We start from the raw sequence: 17,544 nt of genomic DNA on the forward strand, positions 1-17,544 counted from the left end.
GGCTTCTCCAGGATGCTGCCTAGGTTACCTCTCAAGTGCAGGGGGTAAAGATCCAGCCCCTGGGGGTCCGGAGACTCCCACCAGAAGAACCATAGCAAATATGCGAGAGCCACAGTCTGCAGCAGGAAAAAAGAAAGCCGTTCTGGGACCCAGCACAGTAGCCTAGTGGCTAATCTTCGCCTTGCAACCCCCAGCATCCCATATGGGCGACGGTTCATGTCAAGGCTGCTCCACTTCCCTTCCAACTCCCTGACGGAAGATCTTTTTGTCTCTTTTTCTCTGTGTAGACCTGACTTTCCAATAAAAATAAATCTTAAGAAAAAGAAAAACGAAAGCAGCTCAGCCCCAGGGGAATGAGGTGCCCCTGGATCCTTCCTGTGGCTGGCTGGAGAGTCCCAGCATTCTTCTACCAGGAACCATGCTCAGTGCCCAATTCCTGCAAAACAGTATCGTTTGTCTCCCCTGTGGCTGCCCGTGGTGGGGAGGCGTGGGCAGCGCAGTGGGTGCCTCCCCACCCCCCACACACACACCATGGAGCTCTTCTGCCTGGCTTGGGGCTCAGCACCCGGTCTGCAGGGCATCCTTCCCCAGCTGTGGGGATGGACAGCGCCTCTCAAGCCAGTTCTCACCCACGCTGGCCCAGGGGAGGGGGGGTGGCAATTGCAGGACCCAGGCCCTGAACACAGTGGCTCACAGTGGCAACAGTCCCCAGGAAAAAGAGGTGCCGCCTGGGAAGGGAGGCAGCAGCTGAGGGTGGGGGAGGGGAGTACCATGAACGAGCAATTGAGAAGGCCCGAGCAGCTGAGAGGCCCAGCCTGCGCCCCTGGGGCCAGACCCTTCCCCCAGCCCCTCTCACCTAACCAGAAGGGCTAAGTGCGCACCCCCCAGGGTGGGCAGGACACAGGAGGGGGATGTAGCATGTCCCCCAGCCCCCTAAGCAGTTCCCCGGGGAACTTGACTTGCACCAGGACTCAGTGGAGGAGGGATTGTGCGCTGGGGGCTGCAGGGTGGGGGTGGGGACCAGGACTTTGCCCTGTGTGTGTGTGTCTTTCTCTTCTCTCTCAGCCACCGGCCGAAACCCGACCCCACTGGCGGGGCCGGGCAGCCAGAAAGGGGCAGGCTCCCCCTCCGGGTCCTTTAGTAAATCCAGACGCGACCTCCGGGTGGTCAGGGATGTGACGGAGGTGGTCCTGTGGGGGAGGGGGCTTCCCGCCTGCAAACAGGCCTGCAAGCATTTAAGTGGGAAAGGGCTGGGGGTAGGGAGCTGGGAAGAGGCTGAGAGTGGGGCGGCAGAAGCTGGAGGGAAGAAAATGGCCCGGGAGGCGGCATTCCTTAGAGACCTTGACTGGCTGGGGAGGCCTCCCACTGAGCAGGCAGGAACTGAGGCCAGGGAGTGGGGTGGAGGGGCCTTCAACCCTCTCCTCCCAGAGCAAGGCCCTATGGCCTTCTAGAAGATTCGACAGTGAAGTTATAACCCAAGAATCACTATCTCACCCTACATAGATAATACTAGGGCTTTTGTCTGGGGATTCAAACAGCCCTGTGTGGTGGTCAGTGCCTTTGGGCCGTCAGCGAGGAATGCTTTTGTTACAAGGTCCTCCTAGCTCAGGACTTCCCAGGCCGGAACATTCTCAGGAGAGTGGGAGAGTGCCCACAACCACGGGAGAAGCACTTCAACTCTTCAACTCTGCACAGGTCAAGCGACTGCCCTAAAGTGGCACCAGCCAGGCAATGTCACCACAACGTGTGGCCTGCTTCCTCCTGCCAGGAAAAAGGTACTGAGCTCCTGCTTCTTAGAAACTGCCATGTAGAGGGGCCGGCTCTGTGGTGCAGCAAGGACCACTGTCACCTTGGGTGCAGGCAGACATCCCAAGTGCTCAGCACTTCTGATGCAGCTCCCCGTTAGTGCACGTGGGACAGCAGCAGAGAAAGGCCCAGTGAGAGACCTGGAAGAAGCTCTGACCTCCTGGATGTGGTAGCCATTTGGGGAGCAAACCAGTGGCTCTGTATTTTTTTCTTCTTCTCTCTGTAACACTTTCAAAAAAATGAAATAAATCTTAAAAAAAAAAAAAGCTACTACCTGTGAACTATGAATTATGATCTATAGGTATGTGACAAAGGTCACCTCTTTGTCCCTTACTGAAAGGGGGAGGGGAGGGAAGGCAAGGGAAGCATCTAGACCCTGCCCTTCTCCCGGGAGGGTTCAATGTCCCCCTGGGCTGAGCCTAAACAAAACAGGGGAGGAGACTGGCTCTAACCCTGGAGCTGCTGAAGTGGCCCAAAATGGAGGCTCTTGCGCCTGCAGATATTCTCCCCATAGCGAGAGGAAGCAAACAAAGGCCCAGGAGGGACACTGACCTCAGGGGACACCACAGGCGCGGCCTCGGGTTTAACGCAGCCTGCGTCTGCTCCCTCTCTGTGGCTTGTTTCACTGCAACAGCAGAAGGCCCTTTCCCATCTTAGCTGCCCAACCAGGCAAGTTCCAACCCGTGCCTCTTCCACACAGGTGCCGGTACAGCAGCATTCCCACCGAGGTGCCTGTCGGCAGTCCCAGCTGCTGCTGCACTGCAGAACCAGCTCCCCGCCAATGCACCCGGGAAGGTAGTGGAGCTGCATGGAAGGAGGCTTGACTGCTTGGGCTGTAACGCCTCTGTAAGGGATCTAGATGCAATTCCAGGCTCTTGGCTTCAGCCAGTCCCACCCCTGGCTGGCACAGCCACTTGGAGCATGAACCAGCAATGAAAGGTCCTCTTTCTCTCCCTGTCACGCTTTCAAATAAATCAATGTTTTTGTTTTCTTAAAAGTTTATTTTATTTTGGTCTAGTGGCTAGATCCTCGCCTTGCACGTGAAGGGATCACACAGGGATGCCGGTTCATGTCAATCAAGGCTGCTTCACTTCTCATCCAGCTCCCTGCTTGTGGCCTGGGAAAGCAGTCAAGGCCGGCCCAAAGCTTTGGGACCCTGCACCTGGTGTGGGAGACCTGGAAGAAGCTCCTGGCTTTGGATTAGCTCAGCTCCAGCCATTGCAGCGACCTGGGGAGTGAATCAGCAGATGAAGATCTTTCCTCTCTCTGTAACCCTGACTTTCCAATAAAATAAACTTTTTTTAAAAAAATGCATTTATTTTATTGGAAATAAATAATTTACAGAGGGGAAAGGCAGAGAGAAAGACCTTCCGTCTGCTGGTTCACTCCCCAAGTCGTTGCAATGGCCAGAGCTGGGCTAAGCTGAAGCAAGGAGTCAGGAACAGCCTCTGTATCTCCTATATAAGCACAACAGCCCAAGTACTTGAGCCATCCTCTGCTTTCCAGGCCATTAGCAGGGAGCTCATGGAGCAGCCAGGACACAAGAGAAACCTATATAGGATGCTGGTGTCACAGGCTGAAGATTATCGTGCTATGCCACCTCATGGCCCCCAAATAAATCAAATCTTTTTTTTTTTTAAGATTTATTTTATCCTTATTACAAAGTCAGATATACAGAGAGGAGGAGAGACAGAGAGGAAGATCTTCCAACTGATGATTCTCTCCCCAAGTGAGCACAACAGCCTGTGCTGCACCGATCCAAAGCCAGGATCTAGGAACCTCTTCCAGGTCTCCCACGTGGGTGCAAGGTCCCAAGGCTTTGGGCCGTCCTGGACCGCCTTCCCAGGCCACAAGCAGGGAGCTGGATGGGAAGTGGAGCTGCCGGGATTAGAACCGGCATCCATATGGGATGCTGGTGTGTTCAAGGCGAGGACTTTAGCCACTAAACCATGCCGCGGGCCCCAAGTAAATCAATTCTTAAGAGAGTTTTCTTTAGCCACTCAAGATGGCTTGAAAACTCACATGAAGAGACGGAAAGCAGAAAGCAGAAAGCAGGGATGAACTGCTGGGCTGGAGGGCGGCTGAGCAGCTGGTTTGCCACAGACAGGCTCCTATTTGCCAACCTTAGACTCCTCCAAAACACTCCAGGCTCCCCTGAGTGTCACAGGCGCCCAGCCTGGGAACCACAAAGGCCTGTGGGTGAAACCCCAGCACGTGTGTTTACTGTGAGTACTGGCCTGACCTTTCTGCCAGCTCAGCTTTTTCTGCAGAGTAAAGATAACATCTTCAGGGTTCTTGGAGGGGGTTCCAGGAGGTAACAGAGCTGAGCTAGGAGCAGTAGCTCGGCTCCCGCTCTGTTTCTGTGAGAGGAACTCCTGTGAACCCTCATCACTGCCCAAAGTGCTGAGAGGAGCACCCCTCAACCCAGGCTGCTAAAGACAGCAGGGGGTATCTGCTTGAGCACCCCCCTAGCAGGTTTTTTTTTTTAAGATTTATTTTTATTATTTTTTCATTGGAAAGGCAGATATACAGAGAGGAGAGACAGAGAGGAAGATCTTCCGTCCGATGATTCACTCCCCAAGTGAGCGCAACGGGTCGATACTATGCGGATCCGAAGCCAGGAGCCTCTTCCGGGTCTCCCACGCAGGTGCAGGGTCCCAAAGCTTTGGGCCGTCCTCGACTGCTTTCCCAGGCCACAGGCAGGGAGCTGGAAGGGAAGTGGGGCTGCCGGGATTAGAACCGGCGCCCATATGGGATCCCGGGCGTGCAAGGCGAGGACCTTTAACCACTTGCGCCATCGCGCCGGGCCCCCTAGCAGGTTTTGATGGCTTCCTTTTCAGGGTGCGAAAGGAAGAGAGAAGCACCCCAAAAGAACCTAGTGTGGGGGTTGTGGGGTGGCATGATCTCAGGAAGGAAATCCAAGGGGCGCCTGGAGCCGATGGGCTTCAGGGAGATGCGGAAGCATGGACCGACAGCAGCTGCTGAGCACACCACTCACGCGACAGCAGTGAAGCTCCCCAAAACTGCATGTAGGAGGAGGTGACTGCGTGTAGAAAGCCTGGCAGCGGTACCACTCCCACTGGAGGGCACGAAAACCAGGACAGGGGCTGGGGTGGCTAGACAGAAAGGCACCCAACAGCATGTGTGTGGGCTGGACTGAACTAGGCTTCAAAGCCCATTGACATGTATGAGAGCAGAATGGGATGTGGGACAGACTGGACTAGTCTGCTGCACATTCTGGCAAACCAGGGTAGGGGGGAGGCCTGGTGGGATTATTTTGGGTCTCTCTGACTAGGCTGAAGCTCTCACTGGTTTATGTGAGGGCTGAGTGTGTGCTGGGCAGAACCAGGCCGGACTGCAACACCCATTGGCTCCAGTGGAAGACAGCACTGGAAACAGAACTAACCCAGCAACTGCAACCACCAGCTGATTGGGGCGATGAACTGTACCGGGCCCTGTACTTGCAAGTACACGCAAGAACCTGTTCTGGGAACACCTCAGAACCAGCTTCTTTGGGGATCTCCCCAATCGAACTGCTGGACTCAGAACCCTAACCATGAAAAGACAGAGGACAGAATAAGTCATTCAACTACCTCAGTCATATGTTGGCAGTGAAAAACTGGGCAAATGGAGACTCTAAGATGGACTACGTCAGTCAGCAGATTCTACAGCGACCTCATCATGCCTGGAATGACGAGACTGGCAGCAATTCATAACTGTTGAACTATCAAAACCACTTGAGCAAGACCCTCGGAGTATGCCCCACTTCGGGGACCTGGGATGGGTGGGAGACTGGATGGAGCTTCTCCTGTTATCTCCCCCCTTTACCCCAGATACATGACAAAAGCAATGTGGAAATAATAGTCTTACCGACTTTTCTGTAGCCCTTGAACCTTTCTGCCCTAATTGATTATGTAAAGAACGTCAAAAAAAGAAGAAATTGTACCATACAATTAAAAAGAAAATATAGAAAAAATACATAGGAAAAAAATTCTTTTAAAAATGTGAAAAGGAAGGAAGGAAGGAAGGAAGGAAGGAAGGAAGAAAGAAAGAAAGAAAGAAAGAAAGAAAGCAAGCAAGCAAGCAAGCAAGCCCGGCAGCGGTTACACTTAATAGCCAGATGGCCAGGGTTGCCCATTTTGTTTTGTGGATTTTTCTTTTTCTTTTCTGAGATTTTCCCAGCTCCATTGCATCCTAAAAATGGTCAGGTACTGAAGCGACTATTTAATGGATACAAAGCTCCATTTGACCCAGATAAAGAACCTTCTAGAAAAGGATGCTGGTGATGGCAGAACCACCCTAGAATGTTAACACCAAGGGTGACTGTACACTCCAAAATGGTTATGCTGGTCAATGCCGTGTCTTAGGTATCTAACAAAAACATCTGTGTAATATCAAGAAGACAACAACAACAACAAAAAGCTTCTAGAAGAAAGTAACCTGATAGGGCCCGGCGGCGAGGCCTAGCAGCTAAAGTCCTCACCTTGAATGCCCCGGGATCCCATATGAGCGCCGGTTCTAATCCTGGTGGCTCCGCTTCCCATCCAGCTCTCTGCTTGTGGCCTGGGAAAGCAGCCAAAGATGGCCCAAAGCCTTGGGACCCTGCACCCGTGTGGGAGTCCTGGAAGAGGTTCCTAGATCCTGGCTTCAGATAGGTGCATAGCACCAGCCATTGTGCTCACTTGGGGAGTGAATCAATCATTGGTCGGAAGATTTTTCTGTCTCTCCTCTCTGTATATGTGACTTTCCAATAAAAACAAAATAAATCTTTTTTAAAAAAAGTAAGTAAGCTGATAAATTATGGCTTCTTTCCCTTCCCTTGCAAGGCCAGTCTTTCTCTGGTTCTTTGTATTTCTAGGATCTAGCTGAAGGCATGTCAGCAAACTCTTAATAGGAAGATAAAAGGGGATGAAGGCATGCAGGCACGCATGACTACATGATTAGAGGTAGCAATCTTTGCACCCAATATGTGAGCTGTCACAAAGTCAGTACCATGTTGCTCACTCTTTTCACACATGGATTTCAGTTTTAGATTTGTATTTTTAAAAGATTTTTTTTTATTATTATTGCTAAGTCAGATACACAGAGAGTAGAGACAGAAAGGAAGAGCTTCGTCCAGTGATTCACTCCCCAAGTGGCTGCAATGGCTAGAGCTGTGCTGATCCAAAGCCAGGAGCCAGGAACTTCTTCCAGGTCTCTAGCATGGGTCTCCCATCTGAGTGCAGGGTCTCAAAGATTTGGGCCATCCTGGACTGCTTTCCCAGGCCACAAGCAGAGAGCTGGATGGGAGGCGGGGCTGGCAGGATTAGAACCGGCACCCATATGAGATCGGCGCTTTCAAGGCCAGGACTTCAGCTACTAAGCCACCACAGTAAATCTGTATTTTTAAGAGGCCAATGAATGGGTGATAAGAATATGCTCTTGCAGAAGTTGTTGAGGTCAAAGCGGGATTTCTCTTCCTCCCACCCCCAACGACAGCAAAGGCGCTGGGGCCTTGGCAGGTGGCATTCCTCTCCCAGTTAAAAGGAAAAGGGAAATTCCTGAAGAAGGCCAGCCAGCCAGGAGGTCCAGCCTAGGGAAGTGAAAGAGACATCTCTCAGAGACAGTTGAGGTCAGGCTGGTGAGGACTACGCTATCCTGCTCCACCCCGAGCCTCCCCCACAGCTCATCCCAGACAGCAAGGCCAATCCAGCAGTGGCCGCACCCAATGGGGAGCGACAGTGGGAGGTTACAACCCTCTAGACAGGCAACTTGAGCCAGATTTCCCCTACTTTTACAACTAAACCAAAGGTTGCTGGAGCACTGTGGCCCCGCACATCAAGCCTCCATTTGTGAGGTCCACAACTCCCACACCAGAGCGCTGGCTGGCATCCCAGTTGCTCCCCTGGCCATCCCGCTTCCTGCTAATTCAGGTTTGAAGGCAACAAATGATCATCCAAATGCCACCCACACAGGAGACCCTGAGGACAATCCTGGCTCCTGGCTTCAGCCTCGCCCAGCCCTGGCTATGGCAGGTATTTGGGGAGTGAACCATCGGGTGGAAGATCTATTTTTCTAAGGTTTCCAGAATGCACACTAAGAATGAAGAAAAGATTCTTCCAAATTCTTTGTTCCCGGCCACAGCCCAGTCCACCCAGTGCTTGCTGGGAATACCTTGGCTGCTGTCCCCCATGGCCACGCCTCCCTGAGAAGACTCCCTTTCATTAGGGCCCCATCTCCAACTCCTGCCAAAGCCACTGCTCTCGGCTATGGTTGGACTTTTCCTCCCAAAGCAACTTGGAGACCTCCAAGAGGAAGTAGAATAAATATTTCTAACTCTGAATACACATCCTCAACAAGTTAACTCCACCCAACAGCCCCCCTCTTCCAGTTCCTGCCACCCCTCATTTTCTCCTCCTCACAGGACTTAATGGGAAGCTGACAAGCCTCAAGCAATCCAGCCAGAAGTAACACACATCCTTCTGCATAAACTAATTGTAAAATCCTTTATAGGAGCTGATTAAAGTCACAAGCCTGTTAAAGGGCTGAAGCCCACATCCGGGTTGGAAGCGCCCCCCCACACACACACCCCAGGAAGAGAAGGTTCAGTTATCATTCTTTGGGCTGTAGCTGTGGGCACATGTGTGTGCAGGGGTTGTGGATAAGCATGCATGTATGTACCTGTGCAAGTGTCTGCCATGTGCTTTTTTTGAGTGGAGCAAAGAGGAAGTGAGCGTGCAACTTGGTTCTGCGAGCATCCATCCATGGGGGTTGTGCCCACACCCGGGAGCAGAGGGTCTGGGAGAGACCATATGGCCACCACAAGGGCAGCGCAGGGAAGATGGTGTAGATCCCCTCGGGGCAATGCTGGGACCCATGATTCCTGAAGGCCAATTTTTGTTAGTTTCTGCAACAGCTGAAACTATAACATGTTCACCTCTACTACCTCCCTTCACCTGCAGGAAGCTGCTCTCCCAGCCACAGACTGAGGAGTGCTCGCCCAGCCGCCTTCACCAAGAGAACTCACCACCACACCATACCTGCAGGTAGTTCCCCTCACACCAGGCTCCCTGCCCTACACACTGCCTTCACGGAGGGCAAGTGTGACATTTCCGGTAGGAACCTAGGCCATTTGCCCTAATGAACCCATCTGTAGCATTCTGCACTGCGCCTGCTCCGTTTGCCTGAGGTCGGGCAACAATCAATAGGGGACGAAAGTGGAGAATGCTCTAGAGCGCTACCCTAGTGGGCTTCCGCTCCCTCTCTCTAAGGTAGGTAGGTGGCTTTTCCATCCAGCACACAAGCAGAATGACCCAAGCACCCTACACGCAGATCCCCTTCCACAGCCTTTCCTTGCAGTCACTGTCCCACAGACAGTGCAGCCCGCAGATTCTCCTAGGAAGCCTAGGAAGCTTGCTGGGACCTCCCTGGCTGCCATCCCCCATGGCACCCTCACCAAGCCTGCTGGATTGTCGCAGAACACATGTGCCTGATCTTCCCTGAGGAAGTGGGACCCAGGGGTGCCCTCAGCCTTCTGTGCCTGCGACCCCAACCCTCCACGTGCAAAGGTCCAATTCCCACAAACCACCTTTAGGCCAGAGAACAACTTTTTTTTTAAGTGCCAAATTCTCTGATTTCTCTATCCCCATCAACCAAAATGTCCGACAAGAGTTTACTCCGACTGAACATTTTCCATTTCAAGTGGTCCGAACATCTGGAGGAATGTTTTTCACCGAAATCAATGCAAAATATAGGATGGGGGGGGGGGAACCACTCTGCTTAACCTTCTTGTCTAATGGAAATGTGGGGAAGCTTAACCCAAAATCCACTGAACAAACAAGGCAGAGAGGAACAGGAAAATGGAGCTCTTTCACTTCTCCAGTCTCCTCTATCTACCAGGAGAGAAATGTCCCCAGAGCCTGGGCCAAACCATGAGCTAAATTCTCAACCACTCCACATCAAAATAGGTTCCATATTTGCCTTCTGGCACACCAAAAAGCTATTTACTGATCAAGATGTGTTTTGGGGGGTGGGGTGGGGGTCTTAAAAAAGACCCGAGGAGCCCAAGCAAATATTCCTTTGCCATCCAGCTCTTTGCATTTGTTCCCCAGCACTGGCTGCTGGCTGTCAGGCTGCGTTTCTGAGGCTATCTCTTCTCAACACAGTCCCTTCTCCATCGACTGCAACCAGGTTTGCTTCAACTACGTACTGTCAATAGCACAAGGTCTGTGTTTACTTTTCCCTGGGATGTGCCACAATCAGGGCGTATCTTATTCCAGCACCACTATGCTGCAAAAGAGCGAGCAGGATTTAGAAAGTCTGCTCTGTGACACCCTTCAAAACCAGGGTGACATCTCGCCACCCACTCTACAGCCAGTCCCCGCGTCGATGGATGCCTCCTCCAGCTGGGAACACCTTCCCGGAGAGGTCGTATCCTTGGATCTCCGTGTAATACACAATATTTCGCAGGCTCACGCAGAGCCCAATCAATAATCAAATGAGTGTGCATCTTCTCACGGTACACATCTTTTGAGACTTGCTTTCACTTCCACAGTTGTCTACAAAGATACAGGGAAGGAAAGGAAAAGTAGAAATAGCTGGAAAGTGACCGTTTTAAGCTCACAAATACTAAGGCACTGAGCAAGACCTCACGGCCTCAGCAGCAGCCCACCTGGAGCACCTGTGACCTACACATAGAACAGAAATGAAATCCATTCGCAGGGCCCCCAGTAATTGCTTCAAGCAGAGGTCAGCTGGAGAGACAAACAGCCCATCCACAACGAGATTATTTAAACAGACACCCTTAACTCTTGAGGTTGCCCTGGCCAAGGGGTCCCTGCTCCCTCCATTTTCTGTCTCCTCCTCTCTCATCCCCCGCGGTCTCTGCACTTCACTGCCCCCAGCTACCCCCCTCCCCCGGCTTTGCAATGCGGAAGGACTGGAGGATTCCCGACGCGGGAAGGGAACCCTCCACACCGCCGGGAAGCTGCGCCGCGGGAATCCGAGCGACCAGGGACCTAAGGGGCACCGTGGCCTGGAGGAGGGGGCGCCCTGGGGACCCCGGGAAAAGAGCTCTTCCCTCCAGACGTAAGTCTGCAAGGCTCCATCGGGAGCTTGTTAAAGGAGGCAGGCGGCAATCTCACTGCGCGCGTGCCAGGACCCGGCCGGGTGAGCAAGGGTTCGAGCAGTAGCGCCCGCGGGAACTCTATGGGAAGGGCCTCCAGCGCGCCGCCACTTTCTGTCCCTATTTAATTTGCAAAAAAAGACAACTCCGACAGCAAAAAGCAGCCTTGCCCAGCTCTTCCGGCCCCACCACTGGCTCCCGGTTAGTTTCCTTGGAGGTGACCGCGAACTCCCTCGTCCCCCCGACCCCCGCAAGGGGGAGCGGGAAATCCACCGCCCCCTCCTTCCCTCCCTCTCTTACCCCGGCAGCTCCCCAACTCTCCCCTTTCTCCTCTCGCACGTTCACCCACAAAATCTAAAAAGCACTTTCTGGAAGATCCTGACCACACCGGAATCATTTAGAGAATGAATGAGACTTGAGGAGAATGAACAAGCTTGAATTTAAATTCTAAGAGAGCTTAGGGACAAGGTCTGTTCTTCAAATGCCTTAGGTTCATGCATTTGTTCTAATGACACCACCATCACCCCACACACTAATCAGACGTCTAATCAATAAATCTTAAACAAAAAATCCCTATAAACCCTCATCAAGTACCATTTCCTGGTCTCCTTTTTTCACTCAGCATCCAATCCAAATATGAAAAAGTTCTCCAATTTTTAAAAAGTGTATTCCCACCAGCCTATCTCAATGGTATCTTTGTCAACTTAATGTTAGACATTGAGAGAGAATAAATAAACTCTTTAAGAGAAGTATGCTTAAAAGTACCCACAACACAAAATGGATTCAAATGATAGAGATTAAGGCAATTTTAAAAGATTAGAAGTCAGACTCTTTGAATCAAGATCGTTCCCTTGCTAATGTATGTTATGTATTTCATCTCCAAAACATAATTATAAGAACATTTTGGTTTTCTCCACCAAAAGCTGTGCCATGAGAACTTTACATTTGGAGCAGTTAGCTATACTTTGAATAAATTCGTGATGAGAACTGAAATGCTTTCCCTTAACTGGAAAGAAAGTTCTTTATCCAAAAAACTATTACAGTAAAATATCACCTTTCTGATTTAGGTTAGAAAATAAGAGGTTCTAGAAACGGGCAACTCTTTCAAGAGACTAGTTAACCCCCATTGTCTCTGGACAAGTCCTCTCTTGAAAAACTGGCCATCAAGTAACAATGTAGGTACTTCCCTCTGGGTGCAAAAAGCTCAACTTAGGGACCTGCCACGTTCTTTTCTCAGCAGAAATCTACATGGGGAGTAAGCAGCCTGAGGCTGTATTTCTACCTTTCCTTGTAATAGTGCAAAAAAAAAAATTCAAGATAAAACCATTTTTTCATTTATATTCAAACAACAAACAAAAAAATCCAGCCCCAACCTAGTAAGAAACACTTCTTACTGAAAGGGTCATAAAATTGCTTTCACATTAAGCTTACTTGCTGAATAGTGATCACCAAGTCTCTTCCAGATTTCTGCTTAACTTTCTTTTTAATCTAGATACTAATTCATAACTATTCAAATAAAATCGCCTGAAAATCATCCTCACTCTAGCACTTTCCACTCCTTTATTTTTCACTCCCACCCCACCCCCATTCATTCACACCCTAAATGCAAATCTAGTTGGGAGGACAAAAGTATTTAGCTTGTTTTGTAAACACTTAGGGATGCAAGTGATTTCTTCAGAAACTTTTAGAGTTTATAAAACAAAACTTCCTACTGTTTACAAGGCATCCCTTTGCAAAGATTTTTCAAGCACAAACTTGGGAAAACTAAACTGTAAGACAGAATCAAGCTTCTGGTTATGAAACTAATTCTTGCTTGATAGCTGAATACTTAGGGGCAAATGTTCACCTCATTCAAAGTCAACTCAGAGGAGAGAACAACCATTACACTACCTAACAAACGACCAAACTTAGAGCACATTTCATCTAACGAAGTGCAACACATCTTTCATTTTTATCTTTAACACCCTTTATTTTGATGACACCAGTAGCCTTTAAGTCACATTCCTTGAGAGGAAGAGGCTGACCACAAAGTGTAACAAAAGTTTAATTCCCTTAAAATGCAAATCATTGCCCCAAATAAACAAATCTTACCCACGCCTTACTACTCTCAATTTCTCAGGATAAAACTACACAAAACCTTTCCAAAACTGTTTAAAATGCTTCTTGTTTTTCTACTTTTTATTAATGTCTGGCAATGATCATATAGATTCTCAAAATCAAAAATCCTAAATCTTAAGGCAAATTCCAACACTGGGAGAATCTGGGAAAGGTTGCTTTCAAAAAAAAAAATCAGATTCTTTGCTGTTTTTAGTTTAAATATGCAGTTGTGAATTCTTAAGAAATTCAAGTTTGTTCAGATTCAGAACTTCACAATCAGGGTGCCCAATAGTAACTGCTGGAGCTTGTTTTTTGTCACATTACCCCCTCCAAAAAACAAAAAAACACAGATAACACAATTCCCAAACCCCTGGGTTGAGTTTTTATGAATGTTAAAAATTTAAATCATAAATACATTGAAACAAAATGCATCCAGAACTCTATTTTAAAGTGTAATCAAGAATATACACACACACACAAAATTTCTATACCTGCAGTTACTTAATTTGCTTAGAATGTTAGTCTTAACTAATTAAACTAGGGTTCCTATGCCACATCCATTGAAAAAATTTCAACTGAAATACTTTTCAGACACAGAATGAAGACAAACACCACAGCAGGCTTCCTCAAGGAATACAAAACGATAGAGGCAACTGACTTAACAAAAACAGATTAAAAAAATCTTGAGCACTGAAAAAAATGGATTTATTCTACAAAACTCAAGTCCTTCCTCACCACCACTCCCCAAAACAAGAAAATAAAGAGAACCTAATCAATGCAATGTTTGGACTTAAATGTTTGGATAACAAAGATTAAATTTTAATATGGGTGTAAAAAAAATTTTTTTTAAACCAAGCTTCTCAAACCCCCTTCCCATTCCAAAAAAAAAAAAAAAAAAAAGCCCCCTTTTGGAGGAAACAAGGAGACCAGGAATGGCTTAAAAGCGAGCAGATGGCTTGAGCAAAGAGATCCATAAATACAGAGCACCATGAAAATTAAAATATAAATGTTTTGAGTTCCATTTCATCACATTTTGTTATTTCTCTTCCTCTGCGCTTCATTCCCTTTAAAATGTAAGCCATCTTCAATAGCAGCAGAGAATATACCTTCATTTCAGATTCTGCAGTTATTCTGGTATTTCTTGTCAGCCACACTCATTTTTCACCAACTATCCATAATCTCTTCTACAAATGTGCTGGTTTCCACCAACTTGATCCTCCTCTCCAGAAAAGGCTTCGAATGAAATAAGACTTATTTCTCCCTGTAGTGTCACCTGTTTACTCCTTATTCTAATTGCCTTTCCGATAACAGTACTACAGGCATCAGAGGTTGTCACAAGTTCTATCAACATAGTAACAAGCCATATTGATCATCTATTGATACAATAGTTCCAACTTAAAATACAACAAACTGAACCACAATGAACATCAGATTTCTCTGGCTAAACTTCCTAGATTCACATCGCAAAGTTCTCCCTCACCCCCAATATCCCCACTCAGAAAGAGTCCATTGAGGCTTCTGATACGGGGCAAGTTTTCAGTTAAGATGGTGGGGAGGGGGTCCAAGAGTTCCTAAGGGCTGCTCCCAGCCAGCAACATGAGCTACACGCTTGCAGAGTCACCACTGAACGAGCCAACTTGCTGTCCTCGCACTTCCTCAGCCAGAGTTCAACTCGAGGCAAGATGTGAAACACACTACACACTGTGCATTTTCAGCAAGCATGACGAAGGCACCCCATTTTGCTAAGGGCTGGGGTGCTGCTGCGCCGGGTGCATACACACACACACACACTCCATTCATCGAGTTCTAGACCCTCCAAAGAGCCCCAGCACGCAGCTTCAACACAAAGCTCTCACCCCAGATGGCCCCCTGGTAACAATGGGCCGAAGCAGTGGGGGTGGGGGCGCCAGAGGATAGTAGGGCCAAAGCATATTCTTTGGGAAATCCAGTTGAGGGGGATGGGTAGGAACTGGGGGGTAAGGGTCCCTTAGGAAGCCTTTGCCTGTTGCCAGAAATGCAAGGGCTGGGGGAGCTAAGGGAACAAGAAGCTCGTCCCACGGGTGCAAGAGAGCAGAAAGGGATCCCCCACGCCCACTGGAGGGCCACGGTGTGAAGAGGGTGAGGAGAAGGAAGGAACCCGGACGGCAGCCGCAGTATGGCCCCGCGAATCTACAGCGTCCGCACCAAAATGGCCCCACACTTGGAGCAGACCCCACGAGATGTTTTCCTCTACCGAGCCTCCCCCTCCCCCGCGCCTTTAATTCTTCAAGTAACATCTCTGCCCACTTCAGCCCCGACTTATTTTCCTCTTCGCAAGCTGTAAACCACCCATTACCAGATCTCGGCCGCTCCTCCCTCCCAGCCCCCAACATCCGGAGTAGAGGTTGGGAAGCTAGTTTCTCCCCCTGGAGACGCTGGGGGACCCCCGAAACACAGCCTCTAGCCAGCCCCGCAAGAGCTCTCTCCTACCTTTGTTTTTTAGGAACCGAATGTTCAATTTCTAGGCGTTTTCCTTGTAATTCTACTTTTCCTAAGGATCAAAGAATAATAAGGTATTAGTTGTGGGAGCGTGAACTGGTGGACTTGGGGAAAGAGGGGCAACTAGGGAAACCCAAGTTGCTGGGGTTTGAATCTTTCCTCGGTAACAAGTGAGTGGCGTCCACAGCCAGATGGGTTAAGGTCGCCGCAGGAAACTGAGAGCCATCCATAGATTCTTGATTTCTGTTTTGTGGACCACTGAGGCTAGCTGGGTGGATGGGTCACTTAGCAGGACCCCCCAACCTGGAAAGGTTCGTGGGGACTCGAGTGCGCACACTGCCGGGGTAGCTCCCAGAAGTGAGAAGCAGAAGCCGGAGAGCCAGGAGCCCCGACTTTTGAGGCTGTGGGGGAGGGCCGGGGATGTTTGCAGAATGAAACTTTTATTTTTTCTGCGGGACGTGGGAGAAAGGCTCCGGGCCTCAGGCCGATCACCTGTCGGGCCGGTCGGAAAGCAGAGGCCCTGGGACAGCGGCGCGGGGCAAGGCGGGGAGGGTCCCGCGCGACGCGCGCCTCTCGGCCCAGCCTCGGCGTCTCGGGAAGCAGCATGGCGACCCGCGCCGCCGCGCCACCGCTCACGCCCCACTTTCAAATCAAAATGGCTCAAGCCCTGGGCCTTGGGCGGGAGGCGGGATCCCCTTTCTCCCAAGCCAGGCCCGAGAGCTGTGATCCCCACGGAGACAAGGGAGTTTGGGGGCCTCGCGGGGACCCCTTGCACGCCTGGCCAGGCCTAGGGTTAGGGAGTGGGGGGCTGCTCTAGCTAGGGAGCCGTCCAGCGGACGCTAAAGAGGGGCTGGACGAGCGATTAATGCCCAGCCCTTAGACCACCTTCCCCGCTACCACTACCCTCAAGGCGGGCTGCCGCCCCGTCGGTGGGGGGCGGGGTGGACGCAAAGGGCGTCCGAGCTTCCAAGCGCGGCTGGGAGGAAGGGGTGGGAAAATCGCGAATATTCCTGGGAAGAGGCGGGGGCGTCGGAGGAGGCAGGTCGGGGGTCGGCGGCGAGGCCGGGCCCCTCAGGCCTGCGGATGCATAAGTTGGCTCGCGGGAGGGGCGCAGGCCTCCATGGCCCGGGGACCCGGCCTAGGCGCCTGGGGAGATGGCTGCGCGCTTACCCGAGAAAGTTTCGATGGCCTTCATTGCCCAGTGTTCGTCCGGGCAATCTACGAAGGCGTAGCCGGACTTGACCAGGAACTGCCCGCTGTAGGAGATCTTGTGCTCCGCAAACACTTTCTCCAAGTCCGCGGGAGTCACGCTCTCGTTTAGGTTTCCAATGTATAGCTTGTTCATGGTGGCGGTGGCGGGGCAGGACGAGGTCCCGGGCGAGGCCGAGAGAGCGGGCGGGCGAGGGCGGCGAGCTTCCTAGGCCGAGCGCAGGGAGACCGGCAGCGGCCACAAACTTTCTTTGCACCCCACCCTGGAATCTGTCCGAAGGCCAGGGCGTGGAGGGCGACCTGAGGGCGCGCGGGGGTCGCGGGGGAGTTCGGGGAAGTGTCCGCGGCGCGCTGGAGGCAGACGGCGCGGCGTTGCTCCTCGCCTTCGGTCCGAAAACCCTGCGAGCGGGCTGGTGTGTCACGTTTCTCCGCGGCCGCCCTGGCGCCGCCTCTAAATAAAACCGACTTGAAAAAAAAAAAAATGGAGCGGAAAAAAAAAAAAGATGAAGCCACGTGGTGACAGCCCCCACCCACCCTGCAGGGAAAGACCCCCGACGCCACAGGGCCCCTCAGCCTCGCAAACCCGGCGCGGCCCTACAGCTTCCCTCCTGGGGGCAGGGAGGGGGCAGAAGCTCATCCCCCCCACCCCACCCCCGGAGAGGGGGCGATCCCGGGCCGGTGGGGGCTGAGCCAACGAAGAGCTACTCGCCCCCTCCCCCTTGGCAGGAACCTGGCCCCCAGAGATGCGCTCCGCCCCCACCCCTCCCCCTTCCTCTACCCAGGCCTGAGTGGGGCGGGGTGGGGGGAGAGGGTGGTCGAAACCCCCCAGCTCTGGTCTTTAATGATAAAAT

At 51.1% G+C, this 17,544-nt stretch overlaps 1 protein-coding gene across 3 annotated transcripts in view; it reads right to left on the reverse strand.

The window, feature by feature from the left end:
• Positions 1-17,121, reverse strand: part of IGF2BP1 (insulin like growth factor 2 mRNA binding protein 1) — a 38,840-nt gene extending 21,719 nt beyond the window's left edge. For 2 of the 3 annotated variants that reach the window (XM_041000521.1, XM_041000520.1), the window contains exons 1-2: positions 16,655-16,829; positions 15,476-15,536 (exon numbers count right to left, since the gene is read on the reverse strand). In XM_041000521.1, coding sequence (XP_040856455.1) covers positions 15,476-15,536; positions 16,655-16,829 — 236 coding nt within the window. Of the gene's footprint in view, positions 1-15,475; positions 15,537-16,654 lie in introns of all 3 variants that reach the window. The other variant, XM_041000519.1, reaches the window with a different exon arrangement.
• Between the last annotated feature and the right edge of the window lie 423 nt (positions 17,122-17,544).

The sequence above is a fragment of the Ochotona curzoniae genome, unplaced genomic scaffold (assembly GCF_017591425.1).
Source record: "Ochotona curzoniae isolate NIBS_2020 unplaced genomic scaffold, NIBS_Ocur_1.0 scaffold_2453, whole genome shotgun sequence".
NCBI lineage: Eukaryota > Metazoa > Chordata > Mammalia > Lagomorpha > Ochotonidae > Ochotona > Ochotona curzoniae.